At 64.2% G+C, this 22161-nt stretch overlaps 2 protein-coding genes across 5 annotated transcripts; one reads left to right on the plus strand and one right to left on the minus strand.

The window, feature by feature from the left end:
* The first annotated feature begins 2055 nt into the window (after positions 1–2055).
* On the plus strand, positions 2056–4628 carry LOC125156272 (sphingomyelin phosphodiesterase 5-like). Its single transcript, XM_047842086.1, has 7 exons — positions 2056–3033; positions 3129–3201; positions 3358–3498; positions 3573–3662; positions 3753–3816; positions 3894–4029; positions 4102–4628. Exons 1-7 carry the CDS (start codon positions 2206–2208, stop codon positions 4192–4194), a joined length of 1425 nt encoding a protein of 474 aa, XP_047698042.1. The 5' UTR covers positions 2056–2205; the 3' UTR covers positions 4195–4628.
* Positions 4243–17322, minus strand: OPLAH (5-oxoprolinase, ATP-hydrolysing). 4 transcript variants are annotated; one of them, XM_047842072.1, is made up of 27 exons: positions 17221–17322; positions 13430–13653; positions 13161–13352; positions 12502–12601; positions 12303–12426; positions 12024–12219; positions 11780–11945; positions 11522–11660; positions 11358–11425; positions 10953–11218; positions 10703–10815; positions 10445–10615; positions 10120–10257; positions 9895–10033; positions 9662–9774; positions 9282–9433; positions 8430–8590; positions 8245–8346; positions 7988–8162; positions 6276–6460; positions 6004–6150; positions 5775–5909; positions 5485–5634; positions 5236–5393; positions 4994–5154; positions 4704–4801; positions 4243–4450 (listed from the first exon to the last, which is right to left on the minus strand). In XM_047842072.1, exons 2-27 carry the CDS (start codon positions 13598–13600, stop codon positions 4304–4306), a joined length of 3867 nt encoding a protein of 1288 aa, XP_047698028.1. In that variant the 5' UTR covers positions 13601–13653; positions 17221–17322; the 3' UTR covers positions 4243–4303. The 4 variants fall into 4 exon arrangements, with proteins under 4 accessions (XP_047698028.1, XP_047698029.1, XP_047698030.1 ...); XM_047842073.1 differs by lacking the exon at positions 17221–17322 and adding an exon at positions 14148–14217; XM_047842074.1 differs by lacking the exon at positions 17221–17322 and adding an exon at positions 13868–13995.
* Between the last annotated feature and the right edge of the window lie 4839 nt (positions 17323–22161).

Raw genomic sequence — 22161 nt, forward strand, 5'->3', positions numbered from 1 at the left:
ACCAAAGCTTGGCAGCTGTCCGTTGAGGGGGGTGGTGTTCAAAGGTCCCCAGCCGCCGCCGGCCTGCGGGTGAGAGCAGCGGGAGCCCCTGAGACTCGGGGGGGGGGGGGGGGGAGAGCAGGAAGCAAGGAGGAGCCGACCCGGCAGGGAAGGGCCGTGGCTGTGCCAGCAGCATTAGCGCTGTACAGAGAGCTAAAGCCTGGGTGCAGAGTGGAAGGCAGAAGACAAGGATGCGGACGTGGGAACCCTTCCCTCTGTCCTAGGCCAGGAAGGGGGCGGTGGGAGAGGGGGCAGGGAGGGCTCCTGGACCCTCACTAAGGGCAAGAGGACATTAGATGCACGGGACCCCGGAGAAAGTAGACTCACCCGAATCCTAGCGAGGGGCAGCCCAGGGAGATGTGGCGATTCCTCAGGCTCCACAGGGTTCCGAGCCTCAGAGCCGGAGCCGGCAGAACCCACCTGCTGCAGGGGCAGGGGCAGGGGCAGGGGCAGAGCGCAGGCAGAATGGGAAAGCCCAAGGGAGCAGCAGAGGGCAGGGGGCGTGTAAAATGGAACTCCACCAGGGGTAACCTGCAGACTAAGGGGAGGGGCCTGTGGATAGTGCAGGAAACTGAGGACTGGAGGCCAGGATGGGGGTCCTTGCCAGGGTGTGCATGAGAGATGGGCAGTGGGGTAAAGCCCACAGAGTGGCCTCTGGCCCACGAGAGGTAAAGGAGAGGACCTGCCCGAGGAAGGGAAGGAGGCTGGAGCTGCGATAGGAGGCAAAGGGTGGGCTGAGGAGGTGGGAGTGAGGACCCCAGGCGAGGAGGCTCCTGGAACACCGGTGCTTGCCAGCCAGAGCGCTCTGAGGGAACAGAAGAGTCCCAAGGTTCAACCAGAGGCGTCGTATCAGCAACCAGCAAGGAAGGCAGGGAGGGAGAGGGTTGTGGGGTGTGCTAGGGCCTTCTGGCCCGGGAGCTCCCTGCCCTCTCCACTCCCAGGCCTGCTACTTCAGGGGATCCAGCCAGACCCCCGCGGAAAGGCAGGGAAGGACTCCACATAGAGAAGTGTGAGATCTAGAGACGGAAATCTCCTAGCTCTGTCTGCCGACAAGGCCTAGCAGCAAGACACAACTGTCGCGGTGAACACGCCCAGCACCAGATCTTCGTTTCTAAAGGGGATCAGGGATTCCTGGAGAATTGGGGGTGGGGGTGGGGGGCAGAAGTCCCTCCTCCTCCCTGGCAGCAGTCGTGAATGGCTGCCCAGATCCAAACTCCTGGGCAATTTAAGACCCAACCAGGAGAGCGGTGGGCTGTGGTTCACGGCTCAAATGATTCAGATGCGGGCCCAACCAGGGCCCGGCAGCACCTGACAGAGAGCGGGGCAGCAGGGTCCTGGGAACCAAGGAAGCAGGTACAAGAGGGCCCCCGGATGGGGAGCTGATTTCCATGTGGCTCACTTGTCCTGAGGTTGCGGCGGCGCAAATCCGCACCAAAGGCCCCTCACCTCCCGATTGGAAGCTCCTCGGGGTAGGGTCACGGAGCGGTCTGTCACCACGGGGGACAGGCCTCTTAGGGCAGCTCTGCGGGGCTCTCACTGGGTGGCAGATCAGGGCGTTCTGAGTCCGTCCCTCCTCTGGAGCTGTGTCTTTGAACTCACTTGCGGGACACCTGAACCCCGGGAGACGGGTGGGGCTGGGGTAGACCCCGAAGTCAGGGCCGCTGGAGGGCGCCGGCAATTCCGCGCGGACTTGCGGGCCGGCGGAGGGAGCTGGACGCAGCACGCACCGCACTGCCTCCACCGGCGCTGCGCCCGCCTGCACTAAAGAGGGTCGCTCTCCGTTTGCTGTAGGCTGCACCCCAATCCCCGCTCGCGTCGGGCAGGTCTGGGGGCTCTCCCGGTGGCGTACAGGGGAGGGCGGGGCAGAGTGGGGCGAGGAGGATCTGGGGGCGGGGCTGCGAAACCAGGGTCTCTTTCGCTTTCCCTTTTGTTCCCTCCAACGGCCGCCCAGACTCCGCGCGGGAGAGGAGAGCGCGGCTTCCCGGGCGCGCCGGTTGCCGCCTGCGCCCGCGCCCCGGCGATCCCGGGGCACAGCACCTACGCCGTTCCGCGCACAGGTGGCGCCACGTAACCTTGACCCCCGTGACACCCCCGCAGCTCCCGCGGACGCACGCTGGCCGCGACTGGGTCGCAGGGGCGCCGCGAGGCGGAGGAGCCCCGCACATCATGCAGACCCTTCCGGACTGGCCCCCAGCGTCCGGGGCCCCACGGCCCTCTCCCTTCCCGCACCCGGGACTGCACGCCCTCCACCGCCTGGCTCGAGCCCTGCTCTTCCCGGCTTACTGGGCCCTGGACCGGCTGCTGGGCTGCTGCGCGCCGACCGCGCGCCCGAGCGGCCTGCGGCGGCTGAAAGCCGCTGCCGGCGCTGGGGCCGCGCTGCTGCTGCTGCTGCTGGTCGGCCTGCCCCTGGCCCTGCTCGGGCTGCCGCTCTGGCTGCTCCTGCAGACCTGGCGCCGCCCCTTCTGCTACCAGCCCCCGCCGCAGTGCTGGGAGCCCCCAGCGCCCTGGCGCCCCCCGGCCGAGCCCGCGCGCTGCTTCAGCTTCCTCAGCGCCAACCTGTGCCTGCTCCCCGACGGGCTGGCGCGCTTCAGCAACTTGAAGCACAGCCAGCGGCGGGCCGAGGCTGTGGGCGCCGCGCTGCTCGCCGGCCTGCGGCCCTCGCGCTATGGGGCCACTGGCAGCAGTCCGCCGGGGCCGGGGGCGCCCTGCGGAGTGCTGACAGCCGAGGTGCCGGCAGGTCTGGAATTCGTGTGCCTGCAGGAGGTGTTCGACCTGCGCTCGGCGCACCGCCTCGTGAGCCGCCTAGCGCCCAGTCTGGGCCCGGTGCTGCACGACGTGGGCTCGTGTGGCCTGCAGCCCGGGCCGCACCTCAAGCTGCTCGGCAGCGGGCTGCTGCTGGCCTCGCGCTACCCGCTGCTGCGCGCCGCCTTCCGGTCCTTCCCCCACGCACGTCGCGAGGACGCGCTGGCCTCCAAGGGACTGCTTTCGGCACAGGTACCTGCCCAACCGCCGCGGCGCCTCCTGGCGGGGAGAGGGCTGGCGTGGGCTCGAACTGGCGACGGTTGCTGGGGCCCTCCGTGGTGTTGCAGGCGCAGGTGGGCATCCTGGACGGGCGCCGCGTCGTGGGCTTCCTGCACTGCACGCACTTGCATGCGCCGAGTGGTGAGCCCGAGGACGGGATCGTCGGCGCGTGGGCAGGCCGTCTGGCCTCTCCGCGCCCCCGACCGTTGGTTCACTGCCCGCGGCACCGCGAGCCCCGGGGAGGGGGGGGGGCGGGGAGCGCGACCCCGCTGAGCCTTCCGTTTCCCGCCCTCGCAGAGGACGGGCCCTTGCGCTGTAAACAGCTGACGCTCCTACTGGACTGGATCGAGCAGTTTGAAGCCGAGAGCCGCGAGAGTGGCGAGGCCGTGGCCTTCAGCGTGCTCCTGGGCGACCTAAACTTCGACAACTGCTCCTCAGGTGAGGGCAGGCTGCGGCGGGGCGGGGGCGGGGCGGCCTGGCCCCGCCCACCACGCGCTGATCTCGCCCCGCAGACCACGCGCAGGAGCAGGAGCACCAGCTCTTCAGCCACTTCCGGGACCCCTGCCGTCTGGGCACGCGCCGGGATCAGCCCTGGGCTCTGGGTACGGGGGCAACCGGGTGGGGAGCCCACCTGGGTGCGGTTCGAGGGCCGCGGCTGCCGCTGACACCGCCCTCCGCCCCACGTCCCCCAGGCACAATACTGAGCACCTCCACCCTCCGCCACTCGGTGGCCTGCTCCCCGGAGATGTTAAGGAGGTGAGTGGCGACCTGGGGGTCAGACGCCGCCCGGAACGCCGGGGAGTCCTGGCCTTGGTGACACCACCCCTCCTCAGGGCCCTGGAGCAGGAGGAAGGGCGCCGCCGCTACCTGGCGGGCCCTCTGGGCGGAGGCCGCCGGGCTGAGCCCTGGCGGGGCCGGCGCCTGGACTACATCATGTACCGGGGAGCGGTCGGAGGCCCGCTGAGCCCAGTAAGTGCCAGAATTCAGGGCGCTGGGCCGGCTGCAGCTAGGGCGACTCCTCAGTCTGACTCCCGCCCCCAGGAGGTGGAACAGGTGACGTTCAGCACCGCCCTGGCGGGGCTCACAGACCACCTGGCCGTGGGACTTCGCCTCCGAGTTTCCGTGCCCTCCTGACGCAGGCTCGCAGGCGACAGTTGGAAAGACGGACGCGGACGCAGAGCGTGAGCCTGGCCGGCTGCCGCGGGAACGCGGCGACTTCGCTGTTTATTGTGGGGGCCCTCCCTCACACCGCCTCCTGGGCTCTGCGGTACTCGTAGACGCTGCCGCGCTCAGAGAAGGCTGGGGGCTGCGGGGGCGACCCCGGCGGTGGGGCGGGGTCCTCCGGGTCCCCGTAGCCGCCCCCGCCTGGTGTGTGGAGGCAGAACACGTCCTGTGGAGCAGAGGGACAGGCTCACTGCGGGCGTGGACGCCCCCAACCCTGCCTCTCGCTGCAGTCCCATCCCCACCGGGGCAGCGCATTCATGGCGGCCGGCCTGGCCCACGGAGGCCCACTGCGCGCCCTCTCCTTCGGAAACCAAATTAAATTCAGACGCTGGTTATTTTTGCAACTCTGCTCACCCTCTGTGGAAAGGGGGCCGCTGGAGGGCGGACGGGAATGAGGAAGGACAGATGTCAATCCTTACCCCGGGGAACACGGGCACCGACGTCTTCCCGCCCAGATTCACCGTCCGGCCGTCCTTGCGAATCAGCAGGTTTAGGCCCCGGGCTCCGGGCTCGCCCCCTGCGGGAAGAGGCCAAGTGAGGCTGGCCCGGAAGGCAAGGAAGGGAGGGGCAGAGGCGGCGGGCGGGCAGAGGGAACGACTCCGTGCAAGAGGCAAGGAAGGGAGAGAGGAGGGGGGGGCAGAGGGGAGGACACCGTGCAGGAGTGGGTGGGTGGGGCGGGAGTCGGGGATCCAGGGACGCTGCCGCTCACCGTGGAGGCCGTATGGCCGGAAGGCGCGACGCTCGGTCAGCACGGACAGCAGCGCCTCCTCGCGGAAGAGCAGCTCGCGGACGACGCCGTCGCCGCCTCGGAAGCGCCCGCGGCCCCCGGACCCCTGCCTCAGCTCGAAGCGGCGCAGGATGACTGGGTACCTGCGCGGGCCAGGGGGTTCAGAACGGTCCACCCGGGCTCGGGCTCCTGCTCCCCGCCCCGGCCGCGCCCGCACCACTCACCTGCTCTCCAGGATCTCGGGGTCGGTGATGCGCGTGTTGGTCATGTGGCTGTGCACGCCGCTGCGCCCGTGCCAGCCGGGGCCCGCGCCCGCGCCGCCCGCCACCGTCTCGTAGTAGCCCATGTGGGCGTTGCCCAGGGTCACGTTGTTCATGCAGCCCTGGCAGGGGCGAACGGCATTTGCGCTAGGCTGGAGGCATCCGAGACCCTCCCCGACCGCGGCCCCAAGCGTGCCCACCCACCCGCCACACCTGGGAGGCGGCGCAGGCCCCAAAGGCCCCCAGGATGACGTCCACCACGCGCTGCGACGTGAGCACGTTGCCACCCACCACGGCCGCTTCGGGGGACGGATCCAGAATGCAGCCTCTGGGAATCACGACGCGCACTGGCGCCAGGCAGCCCTGAGGTGGGGGGCGGGGGAGGGCGGCTCTCAGGGCGATTGGGAAATAAACGTCGCCCTACCCCCGCGCTCCTAGACCAGTCCGGTGTTGGGCCGACCCCGCCCCCAGGCTCGCTCAGGGACACCGCACTCGCCGCGCACCTGGTTGAGCGGGATGTCGCGGCCCACCAGGCACCGCAGGCAGTAGATGAGGGCGGACAGCGTGATGGCCCGAGGAGCGTTGAGGTTGCCGATCACCTCAGGCCCCGTGCCGCTGAAGTCAAACACTGCGCTGCCCTGCCCACGGGGTGGGGGTGGGGGAGAGAGGTGGGTCAGCAGCAGCCCCGCGGCCACGCGTCGGGTGCCCACGGCCCCGTTGCTGCGGCCTGACCTGACTCAGGTTGATCTGCACGCGGAGCCGGATGGGGGAACCATCATCCATGTGGTCCTCTGCTGACACCTCCAGGGGCAGGCCTCGGGCCTGCCGGGAGGTTCCGAAGGCCCGCAGCATATCTCGCACAGCCAGCTCCGCGTTCGCCTGGCAGACAGGACGTTCAGCGGCAGCCACGCCGCCTTCCAGGTGGGCGGGGCCTGCCCACCTCCCCGCCTGGCCGCCAGGGGGCAGGTACAGAGCTGCCCCCTGCTCCTGCGCCCTAGGCCCACCTGAATGTGGCCCATGTAGGCCTGCACCACATCCAGGCCGTACTGCCCGATGAGCTCTCCCACCAGCTGGATGCCCTTCTGGTTGGCGGCCACCTGGGCGCGGAGGTCTGACAGGTTGTCGTGCAAGTTCCTCGTGCCGCTGCAGCCGGGAATCTTGCCTGGGGCCTGCAGGGCCTCAGTTACCGCTGCACGGATGGGGTCACCGCTGAGCCACCCTCCACCGGGTCGGATGGGGGGCTGCGCTGCCCAGTGCCCTGATCCATACCTACTCCTCCTCTGCTGGGCACTATGGGGAGTTCCCCATGTTGGCCCTTCCCTGGCCCCTCACAACCCTGCTGACACCCACCCCCGGCACCCCCAAACCCACAGCCTCCTGCCATCTGCTCAACCTTCTTCCCCAAACCCAGCCCCCCAGGGCACCCTAGGCTTTTCCTGTGACCTCACAGGAACTGGAGGTGCCTGAGGAGGAGCAGGGGGGTCCTCTTACCTTTAACTCCTTCTGCCCCACTCCCTCCTGCCTTTTCTGGGCTTCCCTCCCCACTCCCAGGAGAAGAAACACTTCCCCTGACCCGCCCCAACTCATACTGCCCTCAGTCCGATGGCCCTCACTGACCCCCTCTCAACCACTTTGCAAGAGCATCAGCTAGCTCTCTGGGCCTCCTGCCCCACCTCCAAACAAATTTGAACCAGGCCTCCGCCCCCTGGCGAGCCCCAGAGACCCAGGCAAGGACTCTCTCCCTAACTCTCTCCCTTACAGTATTCTCTGAGGCTCCCTGGCCACTGCGTCTTCTGTCACCTGCCTGCACATATCCCTCCCATGATCCCTGCCCCCTGCCCTCTGCTCCCACCACACACACTGACCAAGGGAATGACCAGGCCTGGGTCACTCTCTTTGTGTCCTCCACCCACGGCAGCCTGTGGCTCTGTCACCCCCCCCCCCCATGCTGCCTCCTCTCACTCCCAGATGCCTGCCTGGGCTCCTAGACACCTGCAGCCTCAGACCAGCTGTTTTCACTGCCCCTGTCCCTGGGCTTCTGTCCCAACTTCACTGCTCTGTGCCGACTCAGTGACACGGCCTCCCTCCACCTCTGGCTGTCTGAACTTGACTTCTCATCTTCATCCCTAGATCCCATCAAATACCAACCTTGATGTCCAAAACAGTTGTCCCTACCTACCTCCACTTCTGCCCTGCTTGAGGGTCAGTATCATTCAGCACAGCTGCAGCCGCCCCCTACCCCACTCCCCACTCCAAGCCTTCAACCCCCCATCTACTCTGCACATGGGCTGGGGGCTTTCATGGTGTAGGGCAGACCAGTGCAGGCCCAGGAAAGTTCTCCGCGAGTCTGCAGGCCCTGGCCCCCGTCCTCACTGCTCTGTAGCCCACAGACCCAGTGGAAACACAAGGCAGACACCACCGTGAGCAGCTGCTGACCTTGAAACAGCCCCTCTCCCTCCTGTGCCCAGTCCTGTGACTGTCCCGGCCAGCTCCCCACCCCCAAAACCATTGAGCCTTCCTGGGCCCAGAAGGAGTTCACCTCAGTGCCTCCGATCATCTCTGAAAGATGATCTGCTACCACTCTGGGGTCGCTACGCGGCTTCCCCAGCCTCAAGGCAGGCCTCCGCCACTCACTCGCTGCCACAGCGCCCCAATCGGCCTGGTCCACTGAACCCTCCCCCGACCTGGAGGTCACTCCAAGCCCACTCCCACTCACCCTCCTCTTGGAAGACTCCTCCCTGGACGAGTTTGAAAGACAGAAAGACGGCGCCCTCCTGCTGCAGTGTGGTGGAGTGGGGAGGCATGGAGCCCGGCGTGATGCCCCCAATGTCCGCATGGTGCCCACGGCTTGCCACGTAGAACACAGGCCGAGTCTGACCCGGCCAAAATACCTGGGGGTGGAGAGCGACCGTGAGCTGTGCTAGCAGCCCGCGCCACCCCCACCCCCGGAGACACCCAGGCAGCGGCCTTCACCGGGGTGATGACGGTCAGGTCTGGCAGGTGGCTGCCCCCAGCGCTCGGGTGGTTGCTCAGCAGCACGTCACCAGGGTGGAGGTCGGCCCCCAGGTGCTGGATCTGAGACCAGAAGACACTTGTGGAGGCGGCAGGGGCGGAGGCGAGGGGTGGGGTCAGGGAGGCCGAGAGGTGGGCCGCCGAACCTGGAACTGTACGGTCTCCTGCATGGCGCCCAGGTGCACGGGGATGTGGGGGGCGTTGGACACCAGCCCCCCATCGGGCCCGAAGAGGGCACAGGAGAAGTCCAGACGCTCCTTGATGTTGGTGGAGATGGCTGTGCGCTGCAGGATGCGGCCCATCTGCTCTGGGGGCACAGAATGAGCGGGCACCCGCTGGCCCCGCCCCGCCCGCGGCACGGCCCCGCCCCGCCCGCCCACCCGTGCGGCACAGCCCCGCCCCGCCCCGCCCCACCCGCGGCGCAGCCCCGCCCCGCCCGCCCGCCGGCGCGACACGCCCCTAGAGGACGAAGAGGCAGGACTGCTGCCTTCTGACACCCAGACCCAGGACCCGAAGGCGGTGGTGGCCCGGCGGACACAGCGAGACTGCAGGCGGGCCCCGTGTCTTGCCTGTGTGAGAGGTGCCCCCCCCTTCCTCTCCATCCCTGCTCAGGGCCTCACCAAGAACCCGGTTCCCCACGTCAACTCTCCACCTTGCCTAGCACAGCAGGAAATCGGTGCTGAGGCACAGGACTCGGGGCGAGCAAGCCCCAGCCGACCCTGCGTAGAAGGGCTCACCGGGCCGAGCCTCTTTCCGTCCACAGACAGGATGGCGATCTCAGGCCCCATGACTGCTGGCGGCAGTTAGGTGCTCCCACTGCCCAAGGCCGGCTGGTGCGGTGGGGCTGGCCGTCCCAGGGCGGCCCTGTCGCCGGCGGGGACTCCACTTCTGCCCCTTCCCCGGGTCACACTTTGTCTCTCTCTGCACGGCCTGCCAGCCACATGCCTGCACTACCTCTGCCCAGGGAGCAGGGCCGTGGGGACCCGGCAGCCACTCACCAGCAATGCTCATGAAGCGGTGAGAGAAGATGGACAGGTGGATGGGGTCAAGCTGGGCGCCCACCAGGCTCGGGACTTCAGCCCCCACAGAGATGCGGATGTCCCCGGTATCAGTCACCTCTGCCTGGCAGCCTGGCTCCACCAGGATGGTGCTGAAGGCAGGGGCGCAAGAGGCTGGGGGCGCCGAGCCAGACCCCCCTCCCGTCCCAAATAGGGACCCCACGTCCCCAGGCTGCGGGACACCCAACCATAATGGGACGCCAGAGTCCTTTCTGTTCCTGTAGCCTCGGGCCGGAGAGCCCCTGACAGGGCCCCTGAGCTCACCCAGGCCCCGGCAACTGTACCCACCATGGCCCCACCCTGGCCAGGCTTCAGCCCACCTGTTGCTGTCGATGATGAGGCAGGGCCCCTGAAGCTTGTGCCCATAGGCCAGCTCTCCCAGCAGGTACACAGGGGTCTCCTGGTAGCCCCCCTCAAAGTAGCACTGGGTCATCTGAGGAGGGCGTGGGATGAGTGAGGTTCCTAGGTGCAGCCCCTCCCTGCCTCTCCCCCTCCACACCCGTCCCCTTGTCCCTGCGGGTGCGGGTGGGCAGGCCGAGGCAGAGCCACCCACCTTGTCTATGCGGGGAGGCCCAGTCTGAGCTCTGGGAACATCCTCGAGGCGAAGGCCGCTGCGGCCAGTGCCCCTCACACGCACGTCGTCCACCACCACCGGCCGCTCGGGGATGACGAAGCCAAACTCTCTCATGTACCTGCACGTCCGCCGGCCCCGAGAAAACGATCAGGGCCGGGCCGGTAGGCCACCCGCCAGGGCTCCCGGGACGCAGAGCTCGCATACCTCTCCACAAAGGCGGCCCCAAAGTCGCCAGCACGGGGCGAGCGGGCAGCGGCCGGGTGCCGGTGGGCAGACACCATGAGGGCACAGTCTGTGCCCTGATAGCGCAGATGCAGGAAGCTCTCGGTGCTGATCTGGGACCTGCAGCAGCGGGGCGGGCGGGCCACTCACACACGGTGCCCCGGGGACTCCCGTCCCGCGTCCGCCAGCCCTCCCGGACCGCGCCACCCGGCACGTCGGGCAGGAAGGCCAACTAGGGGGTGGCTGGGATGCTGCCAGCCCCCTGCCTGGCCCAGCTCCCCCCTCCACTGCCCCCTGTGAGTCCCACCTGGGAAAGCCCTGGGCCCGCAGGGCGTCCACACACTGCTCCTCCAGGCGGCTCAGCCTCTGGTCCAGCTGCACAAAGGTCTCAGGTGCGTAGGGCAAGGAACACGGCTCCTGCGCCTCGTGCACCACGTCCGCCAGGGCCAGCCCCAGCGCTGACAGCAGCCCGCTGTGCCTACGTAGACGGGGGGCCTCGGCTACGTGGGGGTGCCTCCCAAAGCCAGCCCCCCACCCCCGGCAGGCGCACCACTCCCAGACGTACCTGTGAACGTGCACAGTGTCCATGCCCAGGGCTCGGGCAATGGCGCACGCGTGCTGCCCGCCAGCTCCCCCAAAGCAAGCCAGCACGTGGGCCGAGGGGTCGTGGCCTCTTGCCTGGGAAGCCAGAGGGGGTCGGTGGCGCGCCCTGCCCCTGTCTGGCCCCCCACCCCTCACCCTGATGGGGTTGCCTGAGTGGGAGGTGAGGGGGTGGGGGGCAGGGCAGGCGAAGGCGAGGGCAAAGGCGGGCATACCTGCGTGAGTGCGCGGATGGGCCGGCACATGGCCTCGTTGGCCACACGCACGAACCCCATGGCTACCTCCTCCAGGCTCAGCGGGGAGGCCGGGCAAGGCCCGTTGGTCAGGAAGCTGTTGACCTCAGCGGCCACAGCCTCCAGGGCCTTTCGGGAGGCCTCAGAGGACAGTGGCTGGTCCTCTCCCGGCCCAAAAATGCAGGGGAAGGAGGCAGGCAGTAGGCGACCCAGAACCAGATTGGCATCCGTCACCGTCACGGGGCCCCCTGGGAGGTGTGCAGGGTGTGGGGGTTGGGGGCTGGGCAGCAGGGTCAGGGCTGAAGGGCGGCGGGGTGGGGGCGGGGGGGCGGAGGTAGGCCTGGGCAGCGTGGGAAGGGGCCTGGCGGGGCAGGTACCAGCTCTTACCCTTGCGGTAGCAGGCAGGGCCAGGATGGGCTCCTGCAGACTCAGGCCCCACCACAAAGAGGCCGGACCTTTGGGGCAGGGAGGACGGGACTTAGAGGTGGGTTGGGAGGCTAGGGCTGGGGGCGGGGGGCAGGGGAGTGCCCAACCCAGGTGCAGGGGCTGACCTGAAGAAGAGGCGGGAGCCCCCACCAGCTGCCACTGTGTTGATGTCCAGCTGAGGGGCCTGGAGGGTGACACCAGCCGTGCTGGCCTCAAAGACATGCTCAAACTCCCCAGCGTAGCGGCTCACGTCGGTGGATGTGCCTGGAGGAGAGAGAGGTGGGAGGAGTCACCGCACAGACCTGGACGCCCAGCATTGCTCAGCCCCGGGGCTGGGGCCGCGGTGGAGACTCCTCCTGACCCCACCCGTCCGGCCTCCGTACCTCCCATGTCAAAGCCGATGACGGGCTGGCCGCCTTCCACCCGGTAGGTGGTGGCTGAGTAGCCAACCACACCCCCAGCAGGGCCAGAGAGCACAGCCCGGGAGCCGCTGAAGGACTCCATGGGCGCCAGGCCACCATCGGAGCGCATGAACAGCACCTGCACGTCCTGTGGGAGAGCGGCAGCCAGTAAGGGGCCGGGCAGGCAGGGGTGGGGCGGGCGGAGCGGGCCGGCAGGGGGCCTCACCTTGAGCTGGCCCTGGAAGCCACGGCGGAAACCCTGCACGTAACGCTGGATGGTGGGGGTAAGGTAGGCGTCGGCACAGGCCGTGTGCCCCCGAGGCACGATGCGCACCATGGGCATGGTGTCCGAGGACAGTGACACGTGGGTGAAGCCCAGCTCCCGGGCCAGTGCGCCCACCTGCTGCTCATGCTGGGCCCACCTGTAATGACGACCCCACGGCGCTTCGCCTCTTGCCCACGGCCTCCGGCCCACCGCCCAGAGCCCCGGCCAAGCCACGCTCACGTGTAGGAGTGCATGAGCACCACGGCCAGGCTGCGGACACCTCGGGACAGGAGTCCCTCCAGCTTCCCACGAAGAGCCCCAAGGTCCACAGGCTGCTGCACCTCCAACAGGTCCCCCGTGCGGCCTGCCAGGAGGCCCGTTACATCCGTCAAAGGCCCGCCCTGCTGCCCCCGTGCCCCCAGCCCTGAGGCACCCGCACCTTTGACAGGTGTCCCTGCACCTGGCTCCCCGCGATACAGCACCACGCGCTCGTCCACCTCCAGCACCTCTTCGTACAGCACCTCAGGCATGGGCACGGCCTGGGGACAGGCAGAGGCTCAGAGGACACCCAGGCCCGAGGGTCCTTGCTGGGGTCCTGCGCGGGTGGGGCAGTGCGGGCGAGGGGATGTGTCCCGGCAGTCCAGTCCACAGGCCCAGGAGACACAGACGGGGCCAGCCCCAGCAAGGCCCCCCCACCCCCAAGGAGTGGCTCTCCGCCCCCAGGCACCTGAGTGCAGCCGACTGCCACCCCCGCAAGGGCAGCTCCCTGGAGGAGCCCAGCAGTAGGGGTGGGGGTAGGGGAGTGGGAGAGTGGGGGTGGCTCCTACCCCTCATCCCGAACAGTATGTCTTGGGGTGCTCCACACCCAGGATCCAGGACAGGGCATGGTGACAGACAGGAGCAAGACATTGTGACCACTCTGAGGGCTTGGGGGACAGAGTGCCTGCTAGGAGTGTCTGGAACCTTCTCTCCGCCTATAAGCTGCCAGCCTGGGGCCAACACTGACCCTTCCAAGGGCTGCCCTCCCGAGGGGCCACGGCATCCCTGGGAAACCATGAGCTGCACGACGCAGCCACCAGCTGGAGTGGGTGCGCTCACCAGGTCAAAGAGGTCCTCTCGGGCCTGGGTGCCCACGTGCAGCAGGTCTCGGAAGCCACGCGTCACCAGCAGCGCCACCCGCTCCCCCCGCCGCTCCAGCAACGCGTTGGTGGCCACCGTGGTGCCCATGCGGATGCTGGCAATGCGGCTGGTGTCCAGCGGCTGGTCCCGCGGCAACAGCACGCCTCCTTCCTGGGAACCACAGGGTCAGTGTCAGGCCCCGGTCCCAGGTCCCTCCCCAGCCCGCCCCTCTGCCCTGCCCTGGCCACCTGCTCCAGGATGCGGCGGATGCCCTCAGTAGGGGCGTCTGCATAGTTGGCGGGGTCCTCTGAGAGCAGCTTCAAGACCCTCACTTGCCCCCCGGGGCACTGGGCAAAGACATCTGTGAAGGTGCCTCCACGGTCGATGGCGAAGTGGAAACGCCCCTCGGGGCTGCCCATGGTGACAGGGCTGGAGTCCAACACTGACTCTTCAGCCGGCAGTCCTGGGAGAACTGGACGGAGACAGCAGATCAGGCGACAGGCCGGGGGTCACCCGCGGCTTGGGAGCCTTGGGCAGAGCCGGGCTGAGGAAAGCAAGGGGGGGGGGGGGGGGTCGGAGGAGGCGCCCGGGGCCGAGCGCGGGGCTGCAGGCCCAGCTCAGAGCGCCGCCTGAGGCGCGGCCGCAGCCGGGCAGGTGGGGGCGCCAGACCTAACGCCCCTCGTTACCCGGTTCTCAGGGCCCCGGCTTGTGTCGCAAATCCCCGGACCCGCCAGAGGCGGAGGCGCCCCGGGGAGCCCACGGGCTGGTGGGTCTGGGCTCCTATAGCACGAGGAGGCACGGGGGCTGGGGGCAGGTGACTTCCCCAGTCGCTCGACCTTGGGGCCCAGGCCGAGTGGGACAGGGGGCACGGGGCGGGGCCGGCGCCGGGGAGGGGGCGGGGCTCGCGGCCGGGGGCGGGGAGGCGGGGAGAAGCGGGGCGCTGGAGGGTCCGGGTGCGGGGCCCACCTGGCGGGTCGGCTCCCAGGCGCTCCCGGTCCGCTCGGGCCGCGCTCCCTCCCGGCCCTGCCCGCCGCAACCCCCCCTCCCCCCGCCCGGAAGCGGGGCCCGCCCCCCGCCCGACCGGTCCCGCCGCCCACGGCCCTCCGGGTTGCGTCAGGCTCGGCTCGCCGGGAGCCGCCTCCCTCCTCCGCCGGGAGCCACGCCGGGGGACCGCGGGGCGCGGGGCCGAGCTGGGCCGAGGGCGGCTCCGTGCTGGCGCGTCCCCGGCCGCCGGCCACCTCGGTTCAGCCGGCCACTCGAGGTGCCCCGGGGAAGGCGGAGCAGGCCACCCTCCGAAGAAGTAAGAGCCCAGACGAGCTCGGACTGCACCCTGGCTCGGGGCAGTCACGCCGTGAGGGACGGGGCTGGGGAGGGGGGTCGTGGAGGGGCCGCGGGCAAGGGCCCCTCCGCAGCCGTCAACCCCGCTGCTGCCCGCCCAGGGCCAGCCTTGCCACAGCCCAGGCTGGGCGCCCCGGGACCCTCACAACATCAGGGCCGATGTCCCAGAAGCCGTGGCCGGTGCCCTGACGATGAGGCGAAGCGTGCCCCACCCTGGCCTGTCTCCCCACGGGCAGAAGGTGTCCAGGCTCGGAGTGGACACCAACCGTGCAGGGCCGGGAGCAGGCCGTTTAGAGCTCCCAGGGGGCAATAGTGGGGATGGGGCGAGGGGGGAGACCCAAGCAGAGGGAACAGCGGGTGAAGGGGGCTTCACCCAAGGTGCCAGGCCAGATGGCCAGACAGGCAGGGGCACCCACCCACGCGCCCCAGACTTCCCCCTCCCCTGGGAGCCTTATTGGCGCTGGAGGCCTGCTTGGTCCCTGGAGGTGAGAGCGAGGTGGGACGGCACCCCGGGCAGCAGCGGGGGCTCCCTTCTGACCAGCGCCTCTGCGGCCTCTGTGCACGTGGTGGGGGGTGAGGGGTTTGGAAAGAACTGCACCAAGAAAGACACAAGAGACTCAGCGACTCAGGGCAGTGGCAGTGTCTGTGGCCTCCGACCCCACCTCACGCCTTCTGACGGTGGCCCGTGGCCTCTCCCACCAGCGCAGGCTCCGTCGGTCTCTCCCCACCTCCAGCCCTGCTTGGACCTAGGACTTGAGCTGCCCTGCGCGCGCGCCGTGGAGGATGGGCTGTGACCGTGCCCAGATGACTGTGCCCCCGGCGGCAGGTGCCAGCCAAGGTACTGACCCCAGACCCCCACCCCCTTGACCTCCCTGTCACCTTCCCCATCCCTCACGTCCAGCTGGATGCCTAGACCGTCACTGTGGCCACCGCACAGGAACTTCTACCCTCACCGGCTCTGAGCTAACCACGAGATGGCGGTCGGCGGCCCCACTCCAGGCAGGACCCCCGCCTGCAGCCCCCACCGTGTCTCCATTCACTCCTCCACAGCAGGTGCATCCAGCCCACTCTCCCCCATCACTGGGTGACTGTCCCACCTGCCCGTCTCCGCCAACTCCCCCACGTGGCGTCTTCGTCCTGATGCTCAGCTGAGAGTCCATCTGGAGAGGCTTCCAACAACCCAGCCACACCACCACCCCTGGGGTGCGTACTCAGCCAGGCTGCCTGTGGTCTCAGCCAGGCCTCCTCACTGCATCAGCCTGGCCGCCCCCACGCCCGTCTTCAGCCCACGGCTGGTGACCCTCAGCGCCCAACCGTGTCTTGTAGAGGCCCCGCCCCACGCCCCTCCAGCAGCACCGCAAGCGCTCTGCTCCTCAGGGTGCACGTCCGTGGAAGGGCCCCCTGCCACCTCCACTAGCCTCCAGGCTCACAAATCACATCAGGCAAGACCAGAGAAGCCCCCTGAGCCGCCCCAGTGCCCAGGCCTCTGGCCTCCCTGTGCGTCCACCCGTTCCCCACTTCTGTCTCTGGGAAGCCCCTTCTGCATGGGGTCCTGACCCGCCTCACCGACTCCCTCCTGCCAGCCTCCTTTACCGCATCTTCTTGACGCGTGTGTCCTGAGACGTTCCCCTCTGCTCTGCCCTGAACTGTGTCCTGCCTAACTTCCTGTACTGAAGCCTACCGGACCTTAGGGGGGTGACAAAGTCATGAGGATGGGTCCCAATGATGGCATTAGTGCCCTTATAACAAGAGACGGAAGGGGTTGTCTCCAGAATGTGAGGACACAGCCGGACAGTGGCCAACTCTCAGCCAGCAATAGAGCCTCGCCAAGAATCGTGCCGGCGCCCTGATCTCCGACTTCCAGCCTCCAGAACTGTGGGAAGTGGATTGTTGAAGTCGTCAGCCTGTGGTGTTTTCATGGAGCAGCCCACACTCCCTGAACCGCCTCTCCAGAGACCATTCTCTGCCTGTTAACACCTCCGGGCCCTCAGAAGCAGGGACGGGACACTGTGCCAGGACTGACATGGCCCACACGCTCCCTGGCCACTTGTATCTCCCGGTGGATCTGCACAGCCAGAGGCTTCCGGGAAGCGTGGTGCCTGTCCCCATGAGAGCTGGGGTCCCCTCAGCCTGCCCGTGCCAGGGGGAGCGCCCCAGTTGCACTGCTCAAACCCTAGGAACTGCCTTCAAGTGCCAATTTCCCACCAGCACGCCCAACCCGCCCAAGTATATCCAGAGCCCCCGGCACTGTTCACTCCCCCTTCCAGCCAAGCCTGTGATTTCTCACCAGGAGAACGACCCCGACCTAGAAGACCCTCCTGGTCCTCATCTGCTCTCCACTCCACCAACGCTGGCCTCAGCACTGTGCCTCAACACACTCGACCCGCTGCCACCTCAGGGCCTTTGCACGGACCATTCCCTCAGCTCTACCCCAGCCTTGTGGCTCCTTCACTTTGGTCCAGTCCTGCTCCAATGTCACTTTCTCGGAGATGTTACTTTCTCCCCGCTGCCTTCCTAAAGAGGCCCCGGCCCCCGTATCACTCCTCAGCACCTTCCGCACCTGACGAGCCATCGCCCCACGGGAGCAGGGACCCCCCCGCCCCCCCACCCCTGCCGCTTTCCCCTGTCTTGGCATAAGCTTGAATGAGTGAAGCCTCGTGGGCATCTGAGAAGAGCCCCCGTGGGCCCTGGCGCTCCTCACCTCTTTCGGCATCCTTGAACTTGATGGTTCTGCGCCGGGGCAGCCGGGGGCTGGTGGCCACCTCGGCCAGGAGCCCGGAGCCGCAGAAGCCCAGGCCTCTGCCCCGGGTCTGGAGCACCAGCTTCAGCTCCTGGTTCTCCTGGATGAGCTGCACAAGCCGTCGCAACTCTTCATTCTCCTGGGCCAGCCGCTGGATCTCCCGCCGCAGACCCTCGTAGCTGCTGAGCGGGGACATGCCCGGCAGCAGGGGGGGCAGCTGCCAGCAGCTGTCGCCTGGCCAGGAGTAGCGGACCCCGTCATTGTGAGGTCAGCGGCCGCCCCTGCCCCCGGGCCTCAGCTGCATTCCGGGTGTCAGAGCCAAGGCCCCTTGAGCAGGGCACACCTGACCTCTGACCTCTGCTCCCTGAGGACCAAATGACTAGAGGAGCCCAGACCTGCCGAGAGCCTGGAGTCCTTCTGGGATGCCCCTCTTGGAGGACGGAAGCTTCTTTATGCCAGCCTGGCACGGAGGTGCTGCAGGGAGTGGGAGTAAAAGACCCAGGCCTCCCCATCCCCCATCTGGCTGCCCACTGGCCCCCAGCTGCAGCATCCCCCCCTGCCCGTGCCAGCTCACGGGGCTGGGCGACGGCTCGGTCCCCGAGGTGGCCACACAGCCAGCAGGACATCTCAAGGGGCCAGGACAGTGGCTGTTTGAGCTGCCCCGTGGGAGGGGCGCCTCTGGCCTAGAAATAGCAGGAGCTGCACAGCGAGGGGGTGGGGGTGGTGGGTCAGGGTCCGGGGGACGTGGCTAAGTCGGCAAGTGCATCGGGACGGGGCTGGAGGCACAGAGATGGGGCAGGGATGGCAGGGGGCAGCTGTGTCAGGTGGAGGGCAGGCCGCCCGGAAAGTATGCTATACCCCGCAGGCCCCATGGCACGCTCCCCCACCTGCAGGCCCCAAGGCACGCCCCCGCCGCAGGGGAACCACCCCAAAGAGTAACCACCCAGCTTACATTTTAGAGCACATGAAGGACTTCCTTCTTTCATGCGATGTGCCCTCTGCCGGCACAGCTCTCTGCCTCCGCTGTCATTGTCTGTCCTTTCCTTGTATTATGATTGGCGTTTACTTCGCCATCATCTCCTGCCTGCTGACCCCCTCAGCACAGTTGCCACTTGTAGACCCGAAGTCCTCCTGGGATTTGCACGCCCTTCCCCGGCTGCTTCAGTGTGGCCTGGCCAGCTCCGGGGGTCTTCACAGAGCAGACTGCAGGGGAGGCTGATAGCAGTGCCCCAGGGGACGGGGTGGGACCCGTGCTCAATCTCAAAGGAAATGGTGACAATTTTAATAGTTCCTATAACTAGGAAGTGTCCTGATTCTGACCATGATGGAGTAGAGTATTTCCGAAAGGACTAGAGATCTTACCTCAAGGGCGTGACAGGCTCAGGGCAGTCGCGGCCGGGACTGGTCCGTGAGCAGAATACTAAGGCCCCCAAGGTCACGGGCCCTGCATAATCCCGGAATAAAATGGATTTTACCCCATGATTCGGTTATTTATGTGGCACAGCTGAGGAATAAAGGGAGATTACCTTGGATGAGACTCACTGAATCAGGTGGGTCCTTAAAAGAATAGGTCTCTTCCTGGTGAAGGAGATTCCATGCCCGGGAGAGTCCCCACTGCTGAGGGGGCCCCGTGGCAAGGAGTGTGGGTGGCCTCTAGGAGCTGGCATATCACAGTCACAACACTAAAAGACCAAGAGAAAACCTCCAAAGTCACAGGATTAAAATGACTCCTCACAGATGAAAACAACAATAAGATGAACACCCAACTCCCCATCAGAAACAACAGAGGCAGGAAACCAGCTGACATACTCCAAGTTCCGGAAAGAATGACTCGAGCAAGAATCCTAGATTCTGGAAAATGATCTTTTGGAAATTAAGGTAAAATAGAAAGAGTCCAAGATAAACAAAGACCGAGAATTTGCTGCTAGAAGACCTATCTTACGAGGAATACTAAAGAAAGTTCTTCACAACATGGACACGTGGAAGATCCTGAAGTCATCTCCTTCCAAGGACACAACAAATTGACAACTACAAGTGGAGAAATGTCTTCTGAAAAAGCCCGGGAAGCTGGATGAACAAAGCCTCCACAACAAAGGATTAAATGGCAGCATTGAAACAGGTAGAGGAGGGGCACCTGGGTGGCTCAGTCAGTTAAGCATCTGACTCTTGATATTGGCTCAGGTCGTGATCTCGCGGTTCTTGGGTTTGAGTCCCCTGTTGGGCTCTGTGCTGACAGCTCAGAGCCTAGAGCCTGCTTCAGATTCTGTGTCTCCCTCTCTCTCAGCCCCTTCCCTACTCACACTTTGTCTCTCTGTGTCTCTCAAAAATAAACATTGAAAAAAATGAAAAAAAGAAAAGAAAACCTCACACACAGACTGACTCACCCCAGGACCCAGTGCAAAAACACCAGCTTGAAAAGCACGTAGACCATATATGAATGAGACCCATTTACTAATCCTAAATTTTTTTTTCAGAGAGGAAGGAACTTGTTTGTTGAGACTCTGTCCAGAGACAGAGCTACCACAGGCACCATTTTTGTGATCTGATTCTAACTCGTTAGCACCAGAGAGCACAGATCGCTGAGGGTCCTGCCCACCCACCACCACCATGACCACTCCACAGCGGGGCCAGGTGAGAGCCCCGCCCACCTCTAAGCCACAGTGTGACCCCACCATAGCAGGTGGGCTCCGGTCACTCACAGAGAGGACGCTGCTTGAGCACCTGGCTCTGGTGGCCAGAGGGGATAGTGTTTCTGAATCCCACAGGACATCTTCTACACAAAGCCACTCCTTCAAGACCGGGGAAGGCAGCTGATTTGCCTAATACGTGCAAACAAATACAGAGAGTCAAGTAAGATGAGGAGACAGAGGAATATGTTCCCAATGAGTGAACAAGGCAAAACGTTATCTGTTAAATGAAACAGATAAGCAACCTGATCTCAAAGTAATGGTCACAAAGATGCTCAGCAAACTCAGGAGAAGAATGGGTGAGACAGCGCAAACTTCAACACAAAGATAAAAAATACACCACAGTACAAAAGAGAAGTCACAGAAAGAAGAATACAACAACTAAACTGAAAAATATACTAGAGGGGCTCAACAGAAGACTGTATGAAGCAGAAGAATGGAACAGTGAGCCGGAAGATAAAACAATGGAACCCAGACACCGCAGCAAAAAGAAAAAAGATTTTTAAAAAGTGAAGATAACTTGAGGGAACTTGGGGACAACACCAAGCAAAATAACATTTGTGTTATGAGGATCCCAGAAGAAGAGAAAAAGAGATCCAGGAAACTTATCTGCAGAAATAAGAAATACTAATCTCAAACCTTCCCCAACCTGGGGAAGGAAACAGACATCCAGGCCTAGGAATCCCAGAAAGTTCCAAATAAGGTGAACCTGAAGAGATCCACACCAAGGCACACTATAATCAAAGGGGTAGAGGTTAAAGAGGGAATCTTAAAAGCAGCAAGAAAAAGCAACTTGTTACTTATAAGGGAAACCCCATAAGGCTCTCAGCAGATTTTTCAGCAAAAACATTGCAGGTCAGAAGGGAGTGACATGACATATTCAAAGTGCTGAAAGGAGAGAACGTCCAGCCAAGCATTCTCTCTCCAGCAAGGTTATCATTCAGAATTGAAGGGACGAGTAAGAGTTTTTCAGATAAGGGGCACCTGGGTGGCTCAGTCGGTTAAGCATCGGACTCTTGATTTGGGCTCCGGTCATGATCTCACAGTTTGTGAAACGGACCCCACATTGGCCTCTGAGCTGACAGCGTGGAGCCTGCTTGGGGTTCTCTCTGTTCCTCTCTCTCTCTCTGCCTCTCCCCTACTTGTGCTCTCTCTCTCTCTCTCTCTCTCAAAATAAATAAACTTTAAGAGTTTCCCAGATAAGGAAAAACTAAGGGAGTTCATCACCACTAAACTGGACTTATGATAATCTTTTTAAGTTTATTTATTTATTTTGAGAGAAAGAGAGGGGGAGGGGTGGAGAGAGAGAATCCCCAGCAGGCTCTGCACTGTCAGCACAGAGCCCGATATGGGGCTTGAACCCAGAACCATGAAATCATGACCTGAGTTGAAAACATGAGTCGGATGCTCAACTAACTGAGCCACCCGTGAGCCCCTAGACGTATGATAAATGTTAAAGGGAGTGCTTAAAACTGAAAAGAAATAGCACTAATTAATAATAAGAAAACATATGAAAGTAAAAATCTCACTGGAAATGTACATGTATAGTAAAGATACTGGATCAATCACTTATAAAGCAAGTATGAAGGTTAAAAGACGAAAGTAATCAGGAATAAAACTACAATAATTAGTTAAGGGATACAAAAAATAGAAAAGATGTAAAATGTGACATCAAAAATACAAAACATGGGGGCACCTGGCTGGTTCAGTCCATAGAGCATGTGACTCTTGACTTTGGGGTTGTAAGTTCAAGCCCCATGGTGGGTATAGAGATTACTTAAAAATAAAACTTGGGGACACTTGGGTGGCTCAGCTGGTTGAGCATCCAAGTTCGGCTCAGGCCATGATCTCATGGTTTGTGGGTTTGAGCCCCACATCTGGCTTTTTCCTGACAGCACAGAGTCTGCTTTAGATTCTCTGTCTTCCTCTCTCTCTGCCCCTTCGCCGCTCACATGTTCTCTCTCTGTGTCTCTCAAAAATAAAAATAAACATTAAAAATGTTTAAAAATAGGGACACCTGGGTGGCAACTCTCAATCTTGGGGTTATAAGTTTGAGCCCCACATTGGGTATAGAGATTACTGAAAATCTTTTTAAAAAATCAAACAACATGCAACTGAACAAACAATGGGTCATCAAATAAGTCAATGAAGATATAAAAAAAAAAACCACCTAGAGACAAATGAAAACAGAGATGTAACATGTCAGGGGCACATG

The sequence above is a fragment of the Prionailurus viverrinus genome, chromosome F2 (genome assembly GCF_022837055.1).
Source record: "Prionailurus viverrinus isolate Anna chromosome F2, UM_Priviv_1.0, whole genome shotgun sequence".
In the NCBI taxonomy this organism is placed as follows: domain Eukaryota; kingdom Metazoa; phylum Chordata; class Mammalia; order Carnivora; family Felidae; genus Prionailurus; species Prionailurus viverrinus.

Bases quoted from the DNA above. Each gene is read 5' to 3' on its own strand.
- LOC125156272 (XM_047842086.1), top strand. From the start codon at position 2,206: ATGCAGACCCTTCCGGACTGGCCCCCAGCGTCCGGGGCCCCACGGCCC. The intron at 3,034-3,128 runs GTACCTGCCCAA...GTGGTGTTGCAG, and splicing joins AGGGACTGCTTTCGGCACAG to GCGCAGGTGGGCATCCTGGA. The intron at 3,663-3,752 runs GTACGGGGGCAA...CACGTCCCCCAG, and splicing joins GGATCAGCCCTGGGCTCTGG to GCACAATACTGAGCACCTCC.
- OPLAH (XM_047842072.1), bottom strand. From the start codon at position 13,600: ATGGGCAGCCCCGAGGGGCGTTTCCACTTCGCCATCGACCGTGGAGGC. The intron at 8,591-9,281 runs GTGAGTGGCTGC...CTGTGCCCCCAG, and splicing joins CCGCTTCATGAGCATTGCTG to AGCAGATGGGCCGCATCCTG. The intron at 5,910-6,003 runs GTCAGGCCGCAG...CCCCGTGGGCAG, and splicing joins TGCAGATCAACCTGAGTCAG to GGCAGCGCAGTGTTTGACTT.